Raw genomic sequence first — 27,659 nt, 5'->3', positions numbered from 1 at the left:
TCCACTTTCATGATATAAAATTGATTTCCACTTCTGAAGACAGTTCCTATATCTATAAAAATAAATGTATCACAGTTGTCATAAAGGAAAAACTTGCCGTGTAGACCAAAAACACTGTACCAAGCTGTAAATTTTTTTATTTCTATGGGATTGACTCATTTATTTCAGTTTAAGTCACTTCTGTTTTGGCTTCACAATAGAGATCAGTGGCTAAGCACTAAAATCATGCTATCTGTATATCATACTAATCAGCTAAACACCGACCCACATGTGTAAGAAATAAATGTACAGAAGACATCTGAATTACTGATATATTTTATTAATTGAATTCATTTAGTAATTTACAAGTGACAATACCAAATACATGTTATAAAGGATACAAAACTACCCTAGAACATAATTTATTACAAACAATTGTCTGTAGTAGCCTACATAGATACAGTATGAAGAGACTTATGCTATGCTTTGTTTTTAAACTTATTTTTGAAATATTTTTATTTAATAGCACAGAAGTTTTAAACATTTATATACAAAAATCTGTGAAGACAAACTGACTGGCTTCGCTCCAAGAGTGCTGTAGTTTATTATGACGGGACTGGAGAAGTGTTTGTGTGTCGCTCCGCTGGTCTGTGTCTGCTAGCTGATGCTCGGCATCACACAACATTGTGGCTTCCTTTGGAGCTAAATTGTTAGAGGAGCAAAAACAAAAAAATGACTGACCACATTTTGTCAGTAATTTACTGGATATAACATAAAAGCTACTCGTTTGTGCTGTTATACTAAATATCAGCTTGACTTACCCTTATAATAAGCTGTTATATATGGGAAACAGAGGGTTATCTCGTTCACAGCAAAGTTTACGTGCTCGCAAAACATCACGCACACATTGGTGAAGAAACGCATACTGACACTGCAACAGAGAAGACATACAACATTGTAAAATGTGTATAATCTAAGTTATTTGTATTTGTTAATTATTTTTAAAAAAAGTTTCTAGACAATTGCTTTAGTCAGTTGGCGACTCGTGACTTCTTTTCCGATGAGGCATGAATGCAAAACTTAGTCATGTGAATCACGCGTCATGTCAAAATACGTGCCTGCTACAGACACTTCATAGAGGTTTATGGTAAAAGAGATGCTCATCTTTGCTAGATACTCATCTCATGTGTAATCCGAGTTAAGTCTAAGCATTGGCACCTTTTTTTTTCAGGAACCCTTTTGACATGACACGTGATGCACATAACACAAACACATAATTTGACATGACAAGCCTCACAGATGACGCCCTGAACACGTTTTGTTTATTTGCATCCTCGGAAAAGAAGACATTGTCCGCCACTGACTTAAGTATTCAGTTGTGTTTATGTTACTAGACTTCTGATGTCTGAACTTCATGAAATGTTAGATGTGTTTTTAGTTTGACAGAAGTAGGAATGTTGCTAATAAACAAACATGCAGAGCCGTACCTCAGTTTGGACCATGCATAACCGATGCAGGCGTAGATCGAAGACACAGCCATAAATATCCACGGTGTGGTTACTGTCCAGTCGCTGTAAAACACGATCTAGCACGATAAAAGTGCCTGTTCTGCCCACACCAGCACTGAGAAAGAGAGAGAAATAAAATGATTCAGTCAATGCGCTTCCAAAGTGAACATACTCCAAATATTCTGAAATATTCTGATTTGATTCGAATAATGAAGCTACGATTCGATACAAAAAAAAAAACATTTTACACCAGCGATGCAATTTTTGCTGATACATCAAACGCTTTGATGCTATTACAATTTGATCTGATTAATTTATCTATATATCTATATTACATGCCGTACATTTTTACTTACAAATGCAACCAAAATATAGAACATTTAATGTTATATTTTTCTGCATATATTGCCGCTTGGTTGCTGAATCGCATTCACTTGCTGACACTAGCAGGTAAAACAGTTTCACTTTGGCAGAAATGTGTAGATGGACATTACATGAGGAATGAGGAGTGTCAAAATAAAAGTACCTCAAATCATTTTTTTACGTGTGGCACTGATCCATCGGATTGTTAGAAATAAAATCTATGTATCGATCCATACTGATGTATTGTTACACCCCTACTAAAACATGTCTTTAAAAGTCGGTCTATAAGCCGCGTTTTTTTTTTCATAACTTGGCTGGTGCTGCGTCATACGGTCAGGTGCGCCTTGTAAGTCAGTATGAATTAATTTTGACATTTATAAGGCAAAAGGCAACATTACCGTCTACAGCCGCGAAAGTCCGCCATATGCTGCTTCTTTATTTATGTAATTCAATGGATTCTGTAATGTGGAATGACAACTATGCGAACTTCATGCTAGTTGGCTTGTTCGGTTAATTTAGCCTATTTAACCTTCCAGGTAAGTTCTGTATGCTATGGTTTATCGTTTAAATAACTGATAATATTACTTTAAAGTACAGACATCTATTAAGCCTTCTGTTCTGTCTGCTATTGTTTAGTTGAATAATTTGCCTTTCCAGATTAAATGTCTGTTCTTCGGCTTGGATTTTGTGAAATAATTTTCTAAATAAACGCGACATATAGTCCACTGTGACTTAAATATGAAGAGTTTGGTTCCAAAACGCAATAAATGCCATTTTTCAAAAAAATGAGTTACTGCCAGAATCAGTTATATCAGGTCAGTATTAAAAAGTAAATTCTTATTTTTTTACGCAAAATTCAATATCCGTCGTGTTATTCTGTCATCGTTTCTCCCTTTTTTCCCAAAATGCAATAAACGCTACTCCTCCTTTTTAACAGAATGCCATAAATCCACTCCATAAATTACAGCGCACCATTCCACGCATTGTAAACAAACAATGGCGGCGCGTTGAGTACACGGAGTCCTAGTTTTCCTCATCTACTATGTACTTCGTGATCAACAAACAAACAAAAACAAAATAATACTTTAATATCATTGATAAACCTGTGATGGTTTTCTGTGACGGGAAAGAAACGTAAGCCATCAACATCTAATAATTTACGCAAGAGGCACTCGGGAGACGGGTGCTTTTTTGCCCGGGCCGACAGCATCAAGTTTCTGTCATGATAACACATTGACCCCAGGGGATCTTATGAAAAACTTTCCATAATTTAACTCAAAGCCAACGAAAATCGAGCAGGACCAAAACATTTTACAGCTGATCGCTTTGAAAAATGTTAAGCGACGGCGTCAAGTATAACCGCAGCAATGACAGTGTTTAAAATCACAAAGTAAGTGTTTTGATTAATGACATTAATGTTTATATTTTTAATTAGTGTGTACAACTAGTCAACTAAATAAATATAACATGGCAAAGATTAATGCACATTTATATAGGCGATTGATTCAATAGATTTTGAATAAAAACTTATCATGGACTTATTGCATTTTGTGGAAAAAATTATCAGTTTTTATAATAAATCTTTGAAAATCAAATTATGGATTTGAATTTTATATAACCTAAAGATGCTATATGTGAAAGTTTGTAACAGAAAATAGTGGTTTTCATCTTGTCACTTTCTTGGTATAGAAAACACGTTTTTACCGAAATTTGTCAAAATGGATTTATCGTTTTGGAACCAAACTCTTCATATGTTATTTCAACTTAATGACGCATTTTTTAATGATGCGGCTTACACCCCGGTGAGGCTTATAGTCCGGAAAGTACGGTAACTTACCGCACAAAATACAATGTGACCAGCGTAAATAACGTTCGTCTTTACTAAAGGTGATCACATATTTATGAAGGCTGGGTCTTTTTTTCTCTAACTTAGTTATATTTTGTAATTTTTGGCCTTTAAAGATGAAGGCATATTACATAACCTATTCATAATTGCATTTGCTTAATTTCGGAACGTTCTACAAACCGTCAAAAAAAGTCAAAAAGATTTCAAATCTACACCCAACCTGACCTGCAACCCATTTTTGGGGTGACTGGTGTAGATGAAACACTCTTACCTGCAATGTACTACACTGACTCCAGCACGGGTCGTCCTGTTAATGAAGTCTCTGACTGTTCGCACAAACTGAACGAGGGACTGGGTGGTCTCAGGGACGCCATGATCCGGCCAAATGGTGTAATGGAACTGACGGACCCCCCTGGGGTATCTCAGCTGGCCCTCCTTAAAAACACACACATCGACATTTTTAATTAAAGATTTCCAAAATAATATCAAAGTTTGTTGTATGATTAGTTATGATTGTTTTCTATGTTATTGGTTGACACTAACTAAAGCATATCAGTGTAATCACGTTTTAACATCATCGACTATTTAAAGTAAATTATTCAGAATGGATAGTTTTGTCCCAGCATATCCAGATTTCACGGCTTCATTTTAGCAAAAAAAAGCCTTTTCAGTTTATTAGTAGAAAGGAAAATATTTCTATATCCAAAAATGTTATTTGAGCACACTCACACATGAAATCTTAAAGTCACGAACGGTCCATTCTGGAAAGATCTTCTCAGAGATCATCTGCACCACAATATCACCATAACACAAAGGCTCATTGTCAGGCGGCCAGTATCGATCACACTTCACCTAAAATCATAAACATGCAATCATGTTATTTTCCACCAGTGAGATCTATTGAAGTAGTGGTAACTGTCATCTGTCCATCTAAACGTTGTCTCAGATGGCAAAATCATGATTAAAAAGCAACACTAGATGACACCCACCATGCCCCTCTCCACACACTGGGTCACCATAACAATGCTGTGTGCATTTTGTTCCCACACCATACGCCAGAAATCATCCTTGGTACCTGGAAGAGGTCCTTGTGTGGCAATATAATCCCATTTGAAATTATTTCCCTGTTAAAGAAAGAGATCAGAAGATGCAAAGCACATCATTGTCATGTTTATTTTTTAATACCCATTAACTTTGCCACATCCACCCATATACAATAAGTGTTACTATGAAGTCCAAGACCACCTGTTATCTTGTAAAGACCATGCGTCGCTGAATGACCAATCAGAAAGCATGAATTATTTTCTACTTACAGGTATGTAGTTGGCATTGATGTAGTCTGAGGTGGGATCATCATCCAAGCAAGACAGCCTCACCCGCGTTGAGTCATCTGCAGTTAATCAATGAAGAACTTCATGAGTGATTGATAGATCTTGCTCATGTTTATATAACATTTGATCAAGTACATCCCCATGATCTCAGATTCTTTACCACATACTAGCACAAGATGGCAGCATAACCACAATAACTAGAGCTGGACTTTGCCAGTCCATACATTCATGTGCAGGAATAAAGCTCATTAAAGGGATAGTTCACCCAAAATGACAATTATGTCATCATTTACTCAACCTTTATACATTTCTTTGTTTCGCTAAACACAAAATAAGATATTTGTAATCAAGTCGGAAACAGGAGCACCATTGACCTTCATAGAAGAAAAGAAAAATACTATGGAAGTCCATGGTGCTCAAAAACGGTTTGTTTACAAACATTGCTCAAAATATCGTGAGCTTGAGTAAATGATGAATTTTTATTGGGTTCACCTCTTTTCTTCTATGAAGGTCAATGGTGCTCCTGTTTCCTACTTGATTACAAATATCTTATTTTGTGTTTAGCAAAACAAAGAAATGTATAAAGGTTTGAGTAAATGATGACAGAATTGTCATTTTGGGTGAACTATCCCTTTAATGCATTACAAAACCCACTTAATTTCATAAATGTATAAAAGAATTTTCTCATGTACATGTTTTATTTATATATAACGATTAGATGGGGAAAAGCTACACAATACAAAATGTTTATGATAATATCTTTACTTACAAGGCAATATATTGTTGTATCGATTTTTGCTCCGGTTGCCAGGTAAACGTGCAGCGTTCTGGGTTTGGGTCCTTCCCACATCCTTTAGATCCTTTATAATGTGGGGAAAGGATATAAGTGTATTTGTATATACAGTATTTACATGATCAAGTCTGTTTCTGTACTATTACTGCTTCTTATGCTTTGGTAATTGATGTGCATTACCTTAAACTCTTCAGACATCAGGTAACTAGAATCAGATTGAAGCTTGGAGAGATGACTCTCAAAGTTGACCTCTCTGACCGGGCTAGTGTGTAGATAAAATACAATTTCAATTCACACAAACTCAACAATGAACACATATAGGCCGTAGTTTTGTAAATACCATAATTGGAGCTAAAATGGACCCAACAGCTGAAGCAATGGGGAAAAGCTCCTCATTCATAATAAATAATTGGCAAAAAAAGGTTATCGATTTATGAGCAAAGCAGAAAAATTGTTATAATATGTGGACACGGTGACAACGCAAGAATGCGTTCTTTAAAGCAGGTTTATGAACATATACAACTCGTCTGTAGACATTGGTTTAGTAAAAAATTTGGAAATTAACACTGTACTATTACTTTGGTCAAAATAAGAGAACATTGCTATGGTTGCCTCAATCGTCAACGTTTTGAGAGTCATGCCATGGTCACACTACCTTTACTGTGATGTAGGAATCATTTATTGGTCACACAACGTTTTTACATGATACAAGTTTGCAGAGTTCACCAAACTTTATATTTGCCATGTGTAATTCAGAATGCAATTTTTTGCTTGCGTTTCCAATCTGTCACCGTTTGAATCTGTATGAATGGAAGTCAATTGAAAGAGAAGTCATGTGACTTCTCTTGTACATGTGTACACACATGGAACGATCATCTACTGACGCAATGTCTTTTTTTAGTAGGTCTAGGATTTTGGGATGTGATTTTGACAACAATGGTGTACACGAATATGAAAAGTGTAGTAGGATTGTGAAATGTTGTTCAGCTTAATAAACAAAAGACATTTCCGATATCAACAATACTTAGTAAACATGTGATTTATTTGCTTCTATTATAAATATATTGGAAATGTATACCTCCGTATGGATGAACACATCTGTGATGTTGGCAACTCCTTCCACATACACAACTTCATAACTGGACTTTCCTGTACGGCTCTTCACATATAAAGACACACACACGTGTAGAGTAAACAAATACACATACAACACCTGTACTTATTAATATATGAACTCCTTAAATATGTTAACTAAAAATGTGTTTTCCTCTTTAACTCAAAGTTTGTAATTTTGTCATTTATCTGAAGCTGGTTTGTTTTATTCAGAACTGAACAATTAATGAACTCATAATGCTTTAAAGGCTTACTCCACTTTCATAAATGAAATCCAGATTATTTACTACCCCCATGTCATCCAAGACAACCCTGTATCATGAAATTATGTACCTATAGGCACGTAATTTCATGAGTGTTTTCCGTGACACTGACACGTTTTTCCGCCTTTTTGCGTGTCACTGTCATGTATTTGTTACTTATCTGTTTTGTCCTATTTTCAAACCATTAACGCTTTGGTTTAGGGTTAGATTTGGTGTTTGCATTAGGATATCACTTTAGGTATTGGTTTATACCTTTTTTTCATGATTTATTTTTTATAATTTTTGATTTTTAAACAATTGTCGCCTGGCATTAGGGTTAGAGTTTGTTTGGGTAGGGATGTCATTTTATGTAAATCTAACCATAGACCGAAGTCACAAAGGTAAAAAAAATAGGACAAAACAGTTGAGTAACAAATACGTGAAAGTGACACGTTCACAGAAATACGTTACATGTTCACGCAAAAGGCGGAAAAACGTGTCAGTGTCACGGAAAACACGAAATTACGTGACTATAGGTACGTAATTTCGTGATAATGGGTTGTCCAAGATGTTTATGTCTCTCTTTGTTTATTCTAGAAGAAATTAAGTTTTTGCAGGATTTTTCTCCATATAGTGGACTTTAGTGGACTTCAACAGTTTAAGGGACTTATCTAGCGAATTTTCGCAATAAAAAAGTATTTTTAAACTGATTTTCTCGTCTTGCACTAGCCATGTGATGCGCCACATATATGAAACACACACTTGGAGACTATTTTAAAGAATAAACTTACACAAAGACATTAATTATTATCATTTCACATACAACAACGTCTAAACGCTCCTCTTTCTCAACACTGGAGCGGTAGTTTCACATTTGTCATGCCCTTTCCACATCATTACGTCATACGAATGGTCACACTGCGTATCACGCAGCTAGTGCAAGACGAGAAGTTGTGGTTTAAAAGTGCATATTTTTAATTAATAATTTTTTGGTAAAAATGCTGATTGTTTGACTAGATAAGACCCTTATGCCGCGCTTAGGATTCTTTAGAGACCTTTGAAGCTGTATTGAAACTGTTGAGGTCCACTAAAGTCCACTATATGGAGAAAAATCCTGGAATGCTTTCTACAATTTTTTTTTCTTTTTGACTGAACAAAGAAAGATGACATGGGGTGATTAAGTTATCAGAATGTTTATCTATAAAAGTGATGTAATCTTTTAAGATTATTTAGCTACAGTAATAACACAGTTTGTGAATAAAAGTGTGTGCGCAGTGTGCATACTCACATTTTGTGAGCTTTCTTCCTGTATATCAGTAATGCCGTCACAGCGATCACAATGGTGATCAGAAATGTGGCAGCCATGATGCCTCCCATAACTCCGTTCCTTGGCGCTGAGTGACAGAAACATTACAATGAGATATGACTTGAAAAGTGATAGTCAAATATTTCATCCATTACAGCTGAAGACATAAAATGAGTTCATAGAGAAATATAAAGTATGTCTATCTAAGAGCCAACAAGTGTCTAACACCCAATACGTGGCATCTTCCTCAATACTGTTTAAAATCATCCCAGGATGCACCTGAGCAGAGCAATATCCTAACAACAACAACCTTACCTCGCACTACCTACACAAAATCCTCAATAGTCCTGTTATTAAATCCTTAAGTTCACTAACATGTGATTGTCTTACCTGATTGAGTTAATAATGGGATGGAGAAGTAGGTGTCTGTGTACAGTACTTGAGCAAATTCTTTGTTCTCCTCATCAAACAGCTGAGTAAAGGCACGCACACTTAATCTGGATTAAACAAAACCAAATCAAGAAATAAATCAACTGTGATGTATAATGAAACTGTACTTTTGGGAACATTACATAAGTTGAATAAACCCTCTACACACCTTAAACTTTAGACCTTATAACAAATAATCGAAACAGTTCATCGGTACCTATATGCAGTTCTTGGTCTGAGCGGTCCATCGCAGAGATGTGTCCCAGGTGGAATCGATTCAGGATCCCATTTACAAGCTCCGCCTAAACGTTTCATCCCAGCTCCAAGGTTTATCTCAAAAACACGGATCTTGCTGTCAGGGAGCTCGCCGCACAGACTGTGAAAGTATCCCGTCTGGTAAGCCTTGATGGACCGGTTGTGTCTGTAGTCCAGGTAAGAGGGCAGCGGATGTCTCTGCTCTGGTTGGACATAATCAACTTCTGCAAATTGAAACAAATAAGACTGGATTACATTTGTTACAGACATTAAAGGCGTTAAAGAGATCAAGGGAAACGGTTAAGAACTTAGGTGTGATGTTCGACAGCAATTTATCCCTGGATAGTCAAATCTCCAACGTCTTCCGCACAGCATTCATTCGCAGTATTCTGGTCTCTTGACTATCCCTAGAATATCAAAAGTGTCTAAAGGTGGTCGATCCTTTTCCTACTTAGCCCCTAAGCTCTGGAATGATTTGCCAACTGATGTCCGAAAATCAGACACAGTCGATCACTTTAAATCTAAACTTAAGACTTTTCTCTTTAACAAAGCATTCACATAATTTGTCTAGTAAATGTACTTATCTCGCAATAGTTAGCTTATTAGGAACAAAGCATTCACATAACTCATCTGGGTAATTTACTAATGCCGCAATAGCTATTCATGTTACAAATTTGCTTTTATTACTATCAATTTGACAGGATTTAGATTTTTTAGTGTATTGATCTTTTTATTTAATAAAAATACCATTTGTAATGTTTCTTTAAATCCAAAGTCAGAAGTCAGTAAGTCATGAAAAAAAATGTGGTCGTACCATTTGACTCTGCGATGATAACTGTGAAGAAGCGAACAGCCCCGTTTGCATCGCTAAACCAGCTGCAGTTAAACTTAAACAGAATAGTGGAATGTGTGATAATCGCCGCTTGCTCGCTGACTCGCACCGTCATCGGTGGCGTGGGAGGCCCTAAAAAATATTAAAATTTACATTTCAGTTCATCTGTGGGTTAAACAAATTCATACATAACAGTTAAAGTTTGTTTGCTTTGGAACTGTTTTCAAAAAGCAGTAAATTATAAAATACTTTGTATAATCGTAGCTACGCTAATTGTTTTATCAATGCTTTGGATAAAAAGCATCAGCTAAGTGAATGAATGAACTCACCCCATGCAATTCCCTCATGAACCACCAGGGGTTCACAAACCCCAGTTTAACCAATCCTGAAGTGAAGTATGTATTCTAATACGAATGTTATTGTTATATTGCTACTTACGGTCAATCATGGTGATAACGCTGTTGTGTGCAGCTGAACTTTGCTTGTCCCCAGAGATGACGGTGATGAAGACGGTGTAGTTTCTGAAAGGTTCCAGCTGGTCAAATTGCTGTGAAAGAGCCGTGCGTCCCAGTGTGTATCTGTAGACTGGAGTCTGGCTGTCTTGCTTGTAGCATTCAACAATGTAGCTGTGATAATCGCACTCTGGAGGCGTCCAGAAGCAAGACAAAGAGGTGGAGCTCAACGGGTAACAGTGAAGATTTGGGATTCGAAGTGGAGCTGCAAGAGAAAAAACTTCTAAGAAGGCCTAGCAAATGCATCGGTCCAAAGTGTTTACTAAAGTGTTCAGGGTTCAGATTTCCTAAAGCAATCTGAGGTATTATACCATTTCATACAGTAATACTGCTAAATTACTGTAAAATTACCAGTAAACAAACAAATGTGCATATCCACACGTTGGTAACAAAATACTGAAAGTTTCCTCTAAATGGAGTTCTTGTATATAAAAAAAATGCTTTATTGTTTCTTAATCTTTGTAAATGGCTTTGGATAAAAGCGTCTGCTGAATGGCTAAATGTAAATGTATCTAAAAGCTAGAAGTGGATTACTTTCAGAGCATTATATGTTTTGTCAGTCCTGGTCTTGTGGTCAGTGAGTGGATGTTAATGATCCTGTACTTACAAGTTCTAATGGTGTGGTAAACCGGAGAACTGTAGGTCACGTGACCACCTGTCTTCCCACTGATAGTGCGAATGCTGACATTATAGAGCCGGCCGGGATAAAGTCCTGTCAGGATGCGACGATTGGGATGATCCCCAGAAACATTAACTTTGTCGTGAGGAAAGCACGTCACTTCAAAATCATCATAGTCTCCAGCGGCTGGAATATTCCACGTTATCTCTAGCGACTCAGATAAATCGCTGACAGACACTGATGATGGTGGTGCAGGAGCTGTAATGGCACATCATGAGTAGTTAAGCTTAAACATAATTGTGTTTTACTTTGCTTTACTTTAAAGACCTTATGAAATTGCTTGAAGGAAACGGTTGTTTTTAATGGCCAATAGCCTTTAAGTTTATGGCACATTCATGATTTGATAGTTTAATGCATAGATATGTATAAAAAAGGCTAGATGTCTCGCCTGCGCTGCTGGCGAATTGAGTGGAACGTCCGAATTTGGCGGCCATCTTTCCACAGGCAGCTCACTAGCATTGAGTTTTAATGATGCAGGTACATTTAAATGACCACAACTTGCTCAATTTTCTACAGGTTTTCAAACGGTTTGGTTTGTTTTAAACGTCAGAGATGTAGCTTTGACACTGCATACTTAATGAATAATTTTCATGAAAATCGGTAGAAAATTTAGCAAGTTATGGTCGTTTAGAGACTCCGCCATAACACATCTAGCCTTTATTAAACATAACTTAAATGTATAAATGATATCCATATTTATTATTATTTTTTTAGTTATCAAAGTTTGATCTTCCAAACTTCATTATTAGATAATGAGGCTTCAGCACATATTGAATGTGCCATTAGGGCATTAAGGTTAAAAGTGTACAAACCTGTGCGTCCTACTGCAGTTGTAATGTTAGTCAGATCTTTACTCCAGGTCTGAACTATAGCGGTATAAAGCCGACCTGCCACCAGCTTTTCAAAGACCACCTTAGTGCTAACTGGACCCAACTCAAAAATCGGCTTGTGCCCATCTAAAGAGACCGAATATCCAGTAAGACCCCCAGGACCTCGTGTCCAGCTCACGAGGAGGCTGTCAGTCCGACCCTGATGCTCAACACGTAGGTTAATGACTGTGGCAGGAGCTGGAATGAAATAAGAAATTGACAATTTGTTTAGGGCGGTAATTTTTTTTACTGTATTGAGTTCAAAAATACATAGGCAGTAGACATTTACCAGGGCTAAAACTAGCAAACATTACACTGAGAGCATTGTCAGTATTTACCTGTACGTGCCCATATAGACACCTGACTGCTCAGTTTTCCTCTTCTGCTGATCATGATCATCTTGTACCGCGTCCCGGGCAACAGGTGCGTGAAGGTCCAGCTCAGAGCATTATATTCCAGCGTCTTGCTGGACTCCAGGGTCTCATTTTGATCGTGCAGACTCAGGTCAAACCCATCGACCCTTCCCTCCGGAGCAGCCCAGCAGAATGAAAGTTCACTGCTTGTGTTGGAGCAGACATGCAGTCCGGACACTGCTGCTGGACCTGAGGAAATAAGATGATTGTTGGTGAAGTTGTAAACTGTTCTGCAGCTGTTGTTTGCGTTTACATTTATACATTTGGCAGATGCTTTATCCAAACCGTTTTAGAGTCGCATTTATGTGTGGTTCCTGGGAATTATACAAACTAATTTTTGATATCCAATCAATTCACACTGGAAAACACAAGGTGCTCCCACTTTTTTCATCCTGTGATATGGTTTCACATAGTTTGACTTGAGGCAAATATTGTACAAATATTCCAGCTAGACATCACTTTTCACCACTAGTTTATATACAAACAAATTTTAATATATATGGGGCGTTCATATGTATGGGACGCCATATCAAAATTACAAGGTTAAGAACATGTAAAAATCATTCCCATCCTTGCAGGGTTTCCACCAGCACTTTGCAGTTCGGGCAGCCCGCCTTAGCTGGGAAACCCTACCGCCTTAACTAGTATGTCAAAAAAAAAATTGCTGCACAAAAGGCCGTCAAGTGCAGTTTTACACACTTTTACACTCTTGTTATAGAAATGCATAACTCCCAGTCTGATGGCTCTGACAGCATCCAGTCATGTTGTCATCTCGAAACTACAGTAATTACGATACGGCATAACACATTTGTAGGGTAACTCTAATATAATGTTCATATCTTACATGTCTGTTCATCTGCTGTGATCTCTTTACTTCTAGAAGCACCGCTGAGGGTCTGAACACTTGCTTTGTACCAACTGCCTGGAATTAAACCACTGAAGAGGTGCTGGCTGGCATTTGCGGGCACGGACATGTTTGCGATCACGCTCTCGCTCTCATCCAGTAACTGCAGTTTGTATCCATCATAAATGCCCACAGCTGGTCTCCAGCGCACCCGAAGACTGTCTGTGCTAAGTTCATTATCTGCCTGCAGGAATGTAACAGCGGCAGGATCTGAAACACACACACACATAAACACAAACTATTGTTTCAGCTGAAGGGATTCCAAAACGGTGAGATTCAAATGTTTAACTCTAGGTGAGCTGGAAAATGAGCATATTTTTAAAAAAGTGGAATGTCCCTTTAAGAGACATTTCATGGGTGTTTTCTTACCTGTTCTTCCTCTGGCTGTGCGGTTGTTTGTCAGTGCATCACTGATCGACTGCACAGTCACCAAGTACAGCTGACCAGGTAACAGGTGGTGAAACTCTATCTGTGTGACGTGTTTAGGAACATTTCTGTTGTCCTGTACATTACTTCCCTGAAACAAAGACACGGAATAAAAGTCCAAGTCTCCGTCGGCAGCAGACCAAGATGCCGTGAGACTGCCATCCCTGGGGCCAGCACTGAGACTGAGACTCTGAACAGGACTGGGAACTGTGTGGCATTAAAAAGAGAAAAGGCGAACGTGAAATGTTAACTTACATTCTGTGCATTCAAGTTTAATAACTACATCCACCGTAAAGCTTTACGTTTACCTGTGCGGCCTTCTGTGATTTGAGCGCGCTGGAATGAGCCGCTGTGAGTGGACAGGACGATCTTGTAGAGCCGACCAGGTGTGAGCGAGGAGAACACGTGTTCCTTAACTCTGCCACTCAGATTGACAGCCGGTAACACTGGAGTGTCATTGTGGATGATTTGAACCTCGTAGTATTCAACATCACCTGGAGCAGGAGTCCAAGTCACCCTCAAAAACGTGGTTCCACTATCCAGCAGGGACAAATTCCGCACAGCACCTGGGACTGAAAGATACAAAAGTGAAATTATATGATGTTTTGATGACATTTTATGGTTTGATAGGCATCAAAAATAAGGTCACTCACATGTTCGGCCATCTATAGAAACTGTAGCATTAAATGGTCCACTCCATGTGGTGATAGTCACTTTATAAAGTCGACCAGGAACCAGATCACTGAACACGCACTCGCTCTGAGTCCTACTGAGGTTCTGACTTTGAAGACGTGTGCCGTTAAACTCAATCCTCACTTCATAATGGTCATAATCCCCCAATGCTTGATTCCAGTAAACCTTAAGGAAGTCATCTCTTGCCGAGTGGATGGCTGTTGGGTTCTTCACAGTGGATGGGTCTTGATAAAGAAATGACACAACATCAGTCTTTCATAAAATGTTAAATACATGGAAAGAAAAGAGAATATTCTTTAAATGTATGGATAAAAATGATATTATACTCTACAATCAGATTACAATCGTTATTACCATGTTATGCATATAATTTTTAAGGACAAAACAGGATCAGGTGTAAGTTTTATTGTTGAGAAAGGAGTGGTTCACCCAAACAAGAATACGGTATTTTCCCATAATAAACCTTCCATGATGCCATCATGGATGTGACTTCCTTTCATCAACACAAACAATTGAGGAAGCTCCAAAAAGCAAATGCATCTATCATAAAATTGATAAAATGACTCTAGTGGTTAAATGTCTTCTAAAGCGAAAAGTTTAAGAGTGAAAATGATTAAAAGTGAAAGTGACGTTAATATTGATCATATTGAATCATGAATATTCAATCACAATGACATAATTTCGCTTCATAAAACATTTGGATTTAGTTAATGATTAATATTTCACTTTTGCTTCAACACTGAACCCTATACGAAGACAAGATATTAATTTTTTTTATAAAAAAACAAAATATGTAAAGGTGTTCAGTTGAAGAAAGGAATTTGCATAAATCTAGGAAGGCATGAGGTTGAGTAAATTATGAGAATTATTCTTATCGGATCTCTATGTTTGTTTTCTCATACTTGTTCTCGCCTGTAAAACCGTTTGGTTTCTGTAGCTGCCGCTGTTTGTTGTGATGACAATTGTGTAGAGTCGTCCAGAAACAAGGCTGCTGAACACACACTCTCTAGTGGCTTTAGATGCAGCGAGCGTGTGTACGATCTTCTCCTGGTATTTCAACGTCACCATATAACTGTCCACATCTCCATCGGCAGCCTTCCATGACACATTCAGAAAGTCTGGACTGTTATTTGCTACGGTTACCATAGAAACAGCAGCAGGCACTGAAACAGAGATAGTGAAGTTTGCATTAATCTTATGGTTTGTAAGCAGTATTTTTTATTAAAATATAAAAAAAAGAATTCTGTCATAAAATCAATAGAAATCCTAAAATTGACAGACCTTAAACCCTAACCCATATTTCCCAAAACATGGGGGCTAATTGTATTTGATGATAAACAAACTGATCAGTATTGCTTATTTTAAAAAGTAACTCGATACGATATTATAATGTAAACGTGTTACCTCCAACAAAGTAAACATGATTAGTTTAGGGAAGACTGTCTTCTTTACTGACCAATGGAAAACAGGTAAAAAAAATTGGTGATGCTAGTGGTGCCACCATATTTTATAGTTACTGCACTGTAATTTGCTTTGGATAATAGCATGTGCGAAATAAATAATTAAGAGAAAACATTTGCATAAACAAAAGTGTTCCTGATGATTTTTTATTATAATCTGCAATACCGCAATTATCCACTAGATAAATAGATGCACTTATCCAATTTATGAAAAAAAAACTGAAGCCATAACGTTATTTACTAATTTTAAACTCTGTGTATGCTTTGATAATCGTTCTGAATCTGATCTCTAACAAAATTCCTTCACAAAAATGCAATTATTTCAGCTATAATTGTATTTTTTTTTTTTTTTAAAGAAAAATAATATATATATAGGATGATTTTTTCCCCTTTTGTTTGTTTGTTTGATTATTGTTTGTTTGAAAGCAGAGGGTCTGTTGTTTCAGTTGATATATTTGTATGTTTATATATTTTTAGTAGAAAATTTTCCTGTAAGGCATTTTGTTAAACTTTTGTGAAAATTACCAAAAAATGCTGGTGGGCAACATTTCAAAAAATGGCTGGCGGGGAGTTAAAGTAATTGTATTGCATTGAGTAATGTTCATCAGTAAACACATTTGTTAAGAGGTACCAATAAAGTACATTTATGAGAGTAGGCTGATGTGTTTTTATCTGTATCCTTTAAAGCAGTTTAAGACGTGTACAATTATGTTTTTAATTGTTTCCAATAAAAGCGTCGCGCTTTTAAAAACACCAGCAGCTGGCGCGTTTTGTCCATGCTGAGTGCCGCCACTATGCATTTTTTCAACGCTGAGTGTTAACAAATGTTTTCTATTTTGTGTAAAACGCTCAGCTCATCAATGTCACTTCTCACTCATCCATCCAATCACAGTGGAGGAGGGGCGGAAACACATTTCACAACAACCAACCGGTTCATTGTTCAAGACTGATAAACAAAGCAAAGGTGTCATAGCAACCAAAGCTGGCAAGCTCCTACAGTCGGCGTCCACCTAGTATTTTCAGCCACATTTAAATGCCTTTGTGTTCACGCCCCCTTTCAGTCTATTTGCCCTTTTATTGTTTGGGCCACTTCACAGTTCATTATACATCAACACTGAGAACATAAAAAGCATTTCAGCACACCAGGATGTGTTAAATATGGCCTGTTGCTTTTATATAGCATTTCCTGCAATTCCACAAATCCCCTTTGGATTGTAACAGGTTATTGTTGTGCAGGGCTCAGGAATTTGATGTCTGGAAAAATAGTTTTTGACTATAGAGTAAAAGTCTGGTACTTTCTATTGCCAAATCATACAAACAACATATAAATTATGAAAGAGTTTTTTTGTGTGAATTGTTTCTTTAGCTATTACACAGTATTACTCATGTGATAAGAATAAAATAATTTATGGCTCCATATAACTGTATATATTGAATACTAAATTATGTTGTGGAATCATTACAATGCATATTGGCTCTGATGGTGTTGTGTCATTATTTCAATCACTGTTTTTTAAAACATAATTTTTATTAAATTAATATTATTTATAAAATTAAATGTTATATAACGTGTGGTACTTCCACCTCATATAAATAAAACATTTATATATTTTATAAGCTTTCAGCAGATTTCCACATACCTGTGCGGCATTCAGCCTCTGCGTGTATGGACGTCTGTCTTCCACTAACAGTGGTTACCAGTAACTTGTACAAACCACCAGGTATTAAACGAGGCATTAGGACTGATGTGGTGTTTGCTGGAATAGAAATGTTGTAGACCGCCTGTTTGTCCCGTAAGAGTTGCAGATGGTAGAAATCCAGATCGCCACGCGGTCTCTCCCAGCTGGCCTTCAGACTGTCTGTATTTCCATTGTTGCTTAATTTCAGATGATTCACATTCAAAGGCACTGAGAACAGAAGAATTTGATTTTGTAAAAAAAATATATATATAAAATTTATAAAATTAATATTTTGGTAATTCTACTTAAAATATATCTAAATATATCAATATATCATCTGTTTATTTCAATAGGGTATGTCAACACAGTGAAAACATCTTAACTCATGTTCTTTTAAAAAATATATAAACATACAAATATATCAAATGAAAGAACAGATCCTCTGCTTACAAACAAACAATTAAAAACAAACAAACAAAACGAAAAAAAAAAAAAAAAAAAACGTTTCATCCTACATAAATTTTTTTCTCGGCGTAAAAACACTTAAATATGGGTATTTTTCTTCAAAAATATTTATCATATTTATCAAAAATAGCTTTCATAATTGCATTTTTTGTAAAGGAATTTTGTTAGAGTTCAGATTCAGAATGATTATCAAAACATAAACATTTTAAAATTAATAAGTCATTTTTTGCTTCAGTTTTTTCAATAAATTGGGTAATCACTGTATTACAGACAACCAATAAAACTCATCAGGAACACATTTTTTTCATGCAAATGTTTTCTCTTAATAATTTATATATAAAAAATTATTTATTGAATGCAATTCGTAATTTTAACAGAAGTATTAAGACATTACTTTACTATTTTTACTATTATAATGATATTTGTATTGTAAGGAGATGGTTGCACATTACATTTTGTTTATTTTATTGCACTGTGTATTTGTGTTTTACATGCAGTAAACCACATTAAACATCTCTCAGACAGCAGAAGATTTGGGGTTGGATCTGCACTGGATCAGCACCGGAGCTGCTGACTTTGACACGATTCCGGGACGGAGTCGTCTGCTGTCTGAGAATTACTAGTTGGCAAAAAATCCACAAAATAAATTAAATATACTTTCAAGCAGTGACGGCAAATTTTTAAATGTGTTCGGAGTGTCATGTCAAAATATGTGTTTGTTTCGTCATGTAAACAATGTGCATTATGCCTCTTGTCAAATTTCGAGCCTGCTGCACACACTTCGAAAGGATTTATAATAAAAAATGCTCACGTTCACAAAATACTCGCAAGGCACTAATTTAACACTAAATTCTGATTACGCATGAGATTAAGCGAGTATCTGGCAAACGCGAGCGTCTCTTTTATCATAAACCCTTTAGACGTGCCTTCAGCAGGCTCATATTTTGAAATGTCGCGTGATTCACATGATGTGCACACATATTTTGAAATGATGAGCCACAAACATGATGGGCTACATACATGTTGTGACGAGCTTCGAATTGTGCACTTTTGATAAAGAACTCACTGGCCACCACTGCTTTTAAGATTACATTTTTTTTGTACCACTTCTTGCCAAATTAGCTTTGGCATCTAGTCTGACTAAAGTTTGTAGCAGAATGATAACAATATGCTTCATACTGCGCTAACATTAGCAAATAGGCTTACATTACAATTCACAAAAAAAGATTTTGAAATAATTTGCCTTACATGTTCTTCCTTCCAGTGTTGCAGAACTACGAAGGTTCTTTCTGATGGTTGTTACAGTAATGTGGTAAAGTCGACCAGGTGTGAGAATATTAAAGGTGCACTCTCTCATGTCACGGCTCAAGGTTCGTGTCTGATTAGCTGTTAAGTTGTTGCCTTGATAGAGCTGAACGCTGTAGCCGTCACGTTGAGATGAACCAGAACTGTGATTCCACAGAGCACTGATGGAGGTCTCATCTGAGTGACGAATGTGTAGTTGTGACACTGGTGGAAAACCTGAAGAAAAATTACCAATAGCGAGAGAGAGAAAAAAATGTCACACAGTTCTGATTGTAGCATACACAAAATAAGTGTTACTGTTTCTGCAATATGCAGTATATACTGTGGCCATATACTTATTTATTTATTTGTAACATATTCCAGTCTCTTGTTACAGCACATTTATTTTTACCGGTCATTTATTGGAAAGTATTGAAACACAAGTTGTACCTATTTCTCCTTGGTAATAGACTGTAGAAGCTACGCCTCCACTCTCCACACTGAGCGCAGCGCCGTATAATCTTCCAGACTGCAGATTTAATCCTGACAAAATCATTTCTTTTGATGCTCCATTCACTGTTTGGTTTGCTAAGATCTCACTTCCATTTGAAAGCACCACATGGATTTGATCCAGTTTTCCTGAAGGGGGCGTCCAGGAGATTTTCACTGCGTCATTTTCAGACAGGTTCTCTATCACAACACCTGACACAATCCCTGGAGCTGCAATATTAATATATACAATTAACATATACAGTATATTACACACAATGATGTGCCAATCTACAAAAAAATGCATTGAAATAATCTGTTAAATTGTTATCTGATATCTGCATAGAAAGTTTTTGTGTTTATTAAGTGCAAAAAATTATCTAGAGTAAGTTTTTTCCATTTACAACCCTAGAATTCGTCTTTAAAATGAAATGATCTATTATTACCTTATTTTAAAGGGTCATTAATAATAATGTTGAGCTCTGCTCTGATTGGCTGTTTCTCCTTCAGTAGCTCTGTGTGTGTGTGTAAACAGATCTTATGTTTGAGTCTGTATCAGATTTTGAGGAATACTCAATTGTTTGGAGATTGTTAATGGACGTTTCTGAGTGGTAAGTTTGTGTTTTTTTCAGTATGGACCTGCAAAACGTAACTGTAACGTCAATAGTAGAACTTCAGCCTAAACGCTAGAATATAGCATTAACTAGCATATAACGCTAACTACGCAGTCACAACTTTGTTTTTTGGGAAATATCCCTTCAAGTTTCAGAGATAAATCTAGGTTTGTAGAACATTTGAGAAAACAAACCAATAGTTTAAATGTTTGATTTTGCCATCTACTGTGCTGGGTTGACACTTCATGTTCAATATAATATTTGAGTCCTGGGGCAAACACATTACTTTAAGGCTAAACTTACCTAAAGCCCACATCTTATTAGACAGTTGACCACTGATGGTGTTGACCGAGACCTGGTAGGTCTTTTCAGGGCTTAGGTTGTCAAATATCACCTCTGTAGTGTCTGAAGACACAGATTTCTCAATGGGCGTTGATTTAGGTGAAGTCAGTCTGACAAGGTAACTGTCCACATCACCAGAGGCTTTATCCCACAAAACCTTGAGGATGTTCTGGTTGCCGTTTTTCTCCACTCTGAGGTTCGAGACATCAGCAGGTACTGTAGACAAGAAGTCAGTCACATTATTGTTTAAAGTCAACATGAACATGACTGAATAATTATTAACTTTCCTTATGGTTTTTTAAATGGCCCTGGTCTTATTATCAACAATTTATTGATGCACATATGTTAAAGAAGTGATTGTGAATGCAAGAATTTGTAAAATAATGCAAAGAAGTAAAGTGACATAATGCAAGGAGAAAAGATGACCTTTCAGTGCTGAAAACAGGAAAGGGTGTAACAAACCTAAAATACTGCAGAGGAAGTCATACAGCTAGAGATATTTGATACACATATACAGTATGCGAAGAAAGTACATTTAGCATGTATATTATACATTTTCATATTTAATTAAATGTCCAATATAAAATACCTGTTTGTGTTTGTCTTGACACCGAATTTTGTACTTCTCCAACCTCCGTTATCAAAGTTACGTTATAGAGTCGTCCAGGAATCAGATTTTTTATTACATATGAGGTTGATGTGTTTGCAAGCGTTGAATTCCAGTTTAAACCTGTAGCCTTGCCATCTATGAGCACTAGCCAAAACCGCTCTGTTTCGCCTGGGCCAGGATGCCAGGAAACTTCCAAGCTGTTTGAATCAACTGAGACCTGAAGATTTTCTACTACTGATGGTCCTAAACAGAAGACACAGACGTACCATCAACAATAACGGGACTAATATTATAATACAAATTGTGTGAAAAGCAAAAATGGAAATCCCCTCCACCAACCACAAAAATAAGAAAGGCTCTGCAGATTGCAAAGCTAACTGCATATTAAGTGCGCATGTGTTGACCTCGCACTTCACCAAAAAATAATTTTATATATTATGATTATACATTTTTTTTTTATTTTCATTAAATAGTATAGAACATTTAATATGTATTTTAATTTGTATATAATTAAATTAGGGATAATTTAAAGCCAGTCGGTTGTTATCGCAGAATAATCCTCTTCGGGGTGATCAAAACCTCAAGGGTAAGCACTTACACGGTAGTTACTATACGAGTAAATATATAGACACAAAATTTTGATTCTATACCCTTTATTAGTTCAATAAAAAAATTTAACCTCCTGCGAGGGAAACCAAGACGCGGTAAAACAAGTTCAAAGTCCAAAAAAGACTCATTTGTAACTAACTTTTTTATCATTAGTAACTAAAATCCCATTCCCAATTATTTTTGATGCTTTTTTAAACTACAGTATATTTATTTGTAGGTATTAATAAACTGTGCCTGTTGACTGGCAGTACCCGAATGAGGCTGTGTTATTAGTTTCATTATGCGGTTGTTATCTCGGAATAAAATACTATGGAATGTCACAACTGGCCAATCAGAATAAAGCATTCTAGAGTGCCATGTAACGATATTGAATAATTAATTTCATGGTTCTATCTTTATTTTCATGTAAAGCTGCTTTGAAACAATGTAACATTGTAAAAAAGTGCTAAAAGAATACATTTAATTGATTATCTTTCATTTGAATTGTAACAGAACTGAACAGCAAATCCACACTTCAAAAGCAAAAGTTAATTTCCTCTTCTAAGCTATTTTTAGTCTAAATCTTATACTTTTTGATATTTAATGCCCTGATATTTAATGGCATTTCCACAATTTTAGGTGTGACGTAAGCATCTAGATATTTTGTTAGGTGACTATAGATGTTATATAAGGGCCTCAATTATCAGATTGACCCTCTAATGAGGGGTACAGAGTCTTTGTACATACTGGAACAAAAGAACAATGAGCAGGAAGGGAGGGGGAGAACTGACCCACAGTCAAGCTTCTGTTTTGGATTCCAGCCCAGACACGTATATATAAACACAGCACATTATCAGTACTGACCAACCTTTCCTCACATTTAATATTACACTTACTATAGCCATTTGCTCTATTAGGAGTTACTTAGTGCATACAAGTCTGGTTTTACATAATCTGTTTTCAGTTTTCTCAAATTTCTTTGCCGAAATAACTTCACATTTACTTTTTGTTTACCGTTTAAAACTCGATAGTTGATTTTAATGGCAACCTTTTGACATCATGTATTGTTATGTAAATAAAATGATGACCTGACAGACAAATTTTATTTAATTTTTTATTTGATTTTTTTTGCTCGATTGGTGATTGGGTCTAAAAGTCCTGTTCGGAACACCCTTACATGTTGCTTAGGTGTTCTGGGTTGTCACTGGGGTGATAGCTGTGGTGTCCAGGGCTTTGCTATAGGGATTGTGATTATCACATTAATAGGATGTTATGGGCTGTTGCTAGGGTGTTGGGATGGTTGCCAGAGCTTGATGCAGTTTTGAGTGTTGCTAGGATGTTTTGAGTGGTTGCTATATGGTTGCTGGCCCAAGTCGAAATGTAACATTGTGCATATTTGTGATTTTCACTTATTTAATAGTCCACTGAGTAAACAGCCCCTTCAGTAACATGCTAAGGTAATAGAACACCTGCACATTTGTGTCAAGAAATATTGCATGTTACACACTTGCATACCAAAATTAAATACTTAAGGCTTAAAGTTTATGTCCAGACGATGACAATAGAGATGCTTGCCGTGTATTTTTATCCTATTACAGTAGTTCACCTCTCCCACCATTAAAACACCTTATTACATGGCTCTATGGAATGCTTGATTCTGATTGGTCAGTTGAGACATTTGCAGGTTCGTTCTTTTCAATTAATAACCGCTCCAAAGTAATAACGCATAGCCGGTACTACTTGTATGTTTTAAATCCCTCCGCGCCAACAAAGATTACTGTTTGGCGCCATCTTATGACAAACACTGGACAACCACAATTAAGAATGGAAAAAGTTTGACATTCATTTTAACATGTACGGAAAAAACAAAACATTTAAACAGTGGACAGAAGAACGAACAACGACAAGACACAGAGAGCTTACTGAGACTGAACTTGACAAAATAGAGCATGACAGCTATGAAGCCAACACACAAAAAAATACAGAATGGGCATTAAAACTTCTCCAAGACTGGCTAAAAGAGAAACAATGGAGACAGACAAGTATGAAGCAGAGGATCTTAATAAGGTATTACGATCATTTTATGCATCTGTGCAAAGTTTCGTGGAAGGATAAAAATGTTAATATAAAACAAATATGCCAATAAAATGTTTCAAATTCATATTCATGTCCAGTTTTTTTTCTTATGTGGCAAGTAGCCGTGTAATAAGCGGGATAATGTAGAGACAGCCAGTAGTTATCGGGAAATAAGCCCCTTCAGTGTGATACAAGACCCTCCGCTTCACGTCTGGTCCTGATCACACTGTCGGGGCTTATTTCCCGATAACTACCGGCTGCCTCTACATTATCCCTTACATAGCTTTAAAATTAACAAATGAAATAATATAAATAAATAAAGCAAACAGCTTGTAATCACTGTTGACTTTGCTTACATCCAGTGGCAGCCGGTGACTTGTTTTATCAAGGGCGCACAATGTAAGGTTGGTCACAACATGTATGTAGCCCGTCATGTGTGTGGTTCCTTCTTTCAAAATATGTGTTCGCCATGTCAAGTGATCCTATGTGCATCACGTGTTTTCTCAAAATCTGGTTTCAGACCTCAACACAGTACAGTACATCTGCATTGTTTAAAGTTTAAAATTATTTATTGTTGATTGTTGACTCTGGCAAGTGTGCTGTTTTAATTCTATTGGACCTTAGTGTGGCTTTCGATACTCTTGATCATGGTATTCTTATAAAATGCTTACAGCTTATTAGAATCCAGGGACATGTTTTAGATTGATTTGTTTACTATTTAAAGATCAAACCTTCTCCGTAGAGACTGTCAAATATACATCATCATGCGCACCAGTTTTGTATGGGGTTCCACAGGGCTCAATTTTGGGTCCTGTTTTATTTTCTTTAAACATGCTTCCTCTGTATGCTACTGTATATTTAAGTAGCATCGTGTCTCATACCACTGTTACGCAGATTATACTCAGTGTTATGTTCTCTTGCATCCAATGGATGTTTCTAGTTTACAGTGTTTGTTTGATGTTCTGAGGGATGTTAAAGAATGGATGTCTGCCAGCTTCCTTCAGTTAAACGAGATTAAGACTGAAGTTTTAATCTTTGGCTCCCCTGCTTCTACAGAGGTTGTGGCCAGTAAACTGGGTCACTTATAAGATAATCTCCATTCACATGCCAGAAACGTAGGCGTTACTTTTGATTCTGTTTTAACCTTCGATAAACAGATTAATGCGGTAGTCAGAAGTTGTTTTTATCAGTTAAAGAATATTGCAAAAATGAATTAATTCTTAACATCAAGAGACATGGAAACTGTAATACATGCTTTTATTTCATCCAGATTGGACTTTTGTTATGTATTATACTTAGGTGTTTCACAGTCTCTTTTGTCATGTCTTCAACTCGTTCAAAACTCTGGAAGATGGAACATATTTCACCAGTATGATCCGCACAAACCTACGGTGATATTAAGTCTCTTCTTAAAACGTACTTATTTACTGTCACTTAGGGTCATGACTTATGAGTAAGCACAGTAGCATAATTGTTGTGTAGTACTTATTGCCGTGTTTTATGTAGTTTTCTTGTATTTTGTTATGTCTACATTTGTACAGCACTTTGGCCAACAGCTGTTGTTTTTTAATGTGCTTTATAAATAAATATGACTGACTGAAAATAAGTGCCTGTTGCAGACACCTTTAAAGGTTTTATGATGAAAAAGATGCTTGTGTTGGCCAGATACTCGTATAATCTCATGCGTAATCAGAGTTTAGTGTTAAGGGAGTGTCTTGTGTGTATTTTGTGAACGTGAGCGTCTCTTTTATCATAAACGGTTTGTGCAGCAGGCACTTATTTTGACAAAACACGTGATGCACATGGTTTACATGATGCAACAAACACATATTTTGAAAACACGAGCAACACACGACACTCCGAACACTTATTTTTAACTTGCGCCCCTCGGAAGAGCAATCACGAGCCGCCACTGCTATCAGACATCTCACCAAGTATTTTTTGCAAAAACGACATGTTACCAAATATTATCAAATTTATTTTTGGGTTACTCATATTTTTAGTGTTTGTATATTTTGGTGTCTCATCAGTTCAGTGAAACCTTTTATGATGGACATAGGGGTCTCTTCAAAATCTCATTGCTTGCCACTACAATGACACTGAGAACATCCTTTCGTATTGGGTTCAGCTAAAAGTCAGTCATAAACACCTGGCGTGAGTTTCATTTTTAGGTGAACTCTTCCTTCAATACATGCATGCCCTTTTGTATTTGTGCTGTGATATGATGTACAATACTTTAGAAAAGTGAAATATATTTTTGAAATGAAAACATGATTTCTTACTAGTTGGCAGAGACACATTCTGTCGCATCTGTTGCTGATCATCCACCACTGATATGATATCCAGGTGATACCAGGTCCCAGGATCTAAATTTTCAATATTGCACTCAACGTGTCGCTGGGCCTGCCGACAGTCTGTTGAATCATTGAGTCGTTCCCTGACATAAATCCTGTACTGGCATTTCACATCTTCATTATCTAATGTGATGATTATGGACTTGGTGGTGGAGATCGTCTTCACAACATTGATGGTACATTGGCATGTAAAAACCACCATGGTACTCTGAAAAACATTAAAATAATTCTTACTGAAATATTTACATTTGGAAAAGGAAATGTAGTAGAGATGTACCCAGTCACATGCTAAACTTATTTGCTAATTTACTTTAGTTTAATTTTTAGTTAATAATAAGTTAATACTAAGAAATTTCATTAATAAAACCCTTGTCAAAATTGGGAAAAAAAGTGAACTCAGCAAAAAAGATGGAGACGTATGTATGTACACATAAATATACATTTAGGTTATACAAAAATTTAAATAAAGATTAAGGACATAATGATTAAACATAATCTTGATAAAAATAAAATGTTATGTGTTAGCTACCCACAAAAAAAATGTATTAGTTAACAAAATGAGACTTTCAGGTAAAAGTTCATTAAAACTTACCAAGATTCCACATGTTACCCAAACAGCTACCCGATCTGCTTTACTCTTCAGCATTCTTATTGTTGGTTTTTAGATGGTTTTGGTAAGTACATAGAAATCTTGTTGGAAAAGGCACATAATTCTTTGATGTATAATCCAGATTTAACCAAATCCAACATGCAAGAGAGGACCTCCGTGGGAACTGCTCACTTTCACTCATCAGCGACAGCAATCAGGAACGTGTGAAGAAAAAACAATCCCGTCTCCAAAGGATATCCTTAATCAAACGTCTACAGAAACATTGTTTTCAGTAGCCCGGTGGAGACGCATTGTACGGTCTTTCTCGAGGTTGTCTTTCATCTATCATAGTTCACCTTTGCCATTTTCAAATAATGTCAAAAAGTATTTTCTTTAGCGTACTGTACAAGCCTGCTTGAATGTTTTTAGGTCATGAATGCCAGTGAATTGAAACTTTCACTGAAACAATAGACACCAATGACTTTGTTCTCCACAAATACTCTTGCGGTTCAGCCCATTTCCTTCCTGTGTTCTCGGTGCTCCCGTAGAAGGATGGGTGGAAATTAGATTTGACCAAACAAATAAAGATGATTAAAAGAAACATGAATATGATATG

At 36.4% G+C, this 27,659-nt stretch overlaps 1 protein-coding gene across 1 annotated transcript; it reads right to left on the bottom strand.

Annotated features, from left to right (window-relative positions):
• Positions 1 to 316: 316 nt before the first annotated feature.
• ptprb (protein tyrosine phosphatase receptor type b) lies at positions 317 to 27,514 on the bottom strand. Its single transcript, XM_065271023.2, has 30 exons — positions 27,047 to 27,514; positions 26,383 to 26,662; positions 21,416 to 21,679; positions 20,788 to 21,042; positions 19,832 to 20,101; positions 19,346 to 19,618; positions 17,594 to 17,860; positions 15,396 to 15,656; positions 14,454 to 14,717; positions 14,109 to 14,372; positions 13,744 to 14,007; positions 13,315 to 13,584; positions 12,396 to 12,659; positions 12,001 to 12,255; positions 11,117 to 11,386; positions 10,436 to 10,714; positions 9,980 to 10,129; positions 9,128 to 9,389; positions 8,872 to 8,978; positions 8,464 to 8,569; positions 6,899 to 6,979; positions 6,001 to 6,082; positions 5,797 to 5,887; positions 5,010 to 5,086; positions 4,686 to 4,820; positions 4,426 to 4,548; positions 3,968 to 4,131; positions 1,467 to 1,602; positions 801 to 910; positions 317 to 681 (listed from the first exon to the last, which is right to left on the bottom strand). Exons 1-29 carry the CDS (start codon positions 27,098 to 27,100, stop codon positions 803 to 805), a joined length of 5,676 nt encoding a protein of 1,891 aa, XP_065127095.2. The 5' UTR covers positions 27,101 to 27,514; the 3' UTR covers positions 317 to 681; positions 801 to 802.
• Between the last annotated feature and the right edge of the window lie 145 nt (positions 27,515 to 27,659).

Source organism: Paramisgurnus dabryanus, chromosome 1 (genome assembly GCF_030506205.2).
Source record: "Paramisgurnus dabryanus chromosome 1, PD_genome_1.1, whole genome shotgun sequence".
Taxonomy (NCBI): domain Eukaryota; kingdom Metazoa; phylum Chordata; class Actinopteri; order Cypriniformes; family Cobitidae; genus Paramisgurnus; species Paramisgurnus dabryanus.
This window is presented reverse-complemented; position numbering and strand designations above follow the sequence as displayed.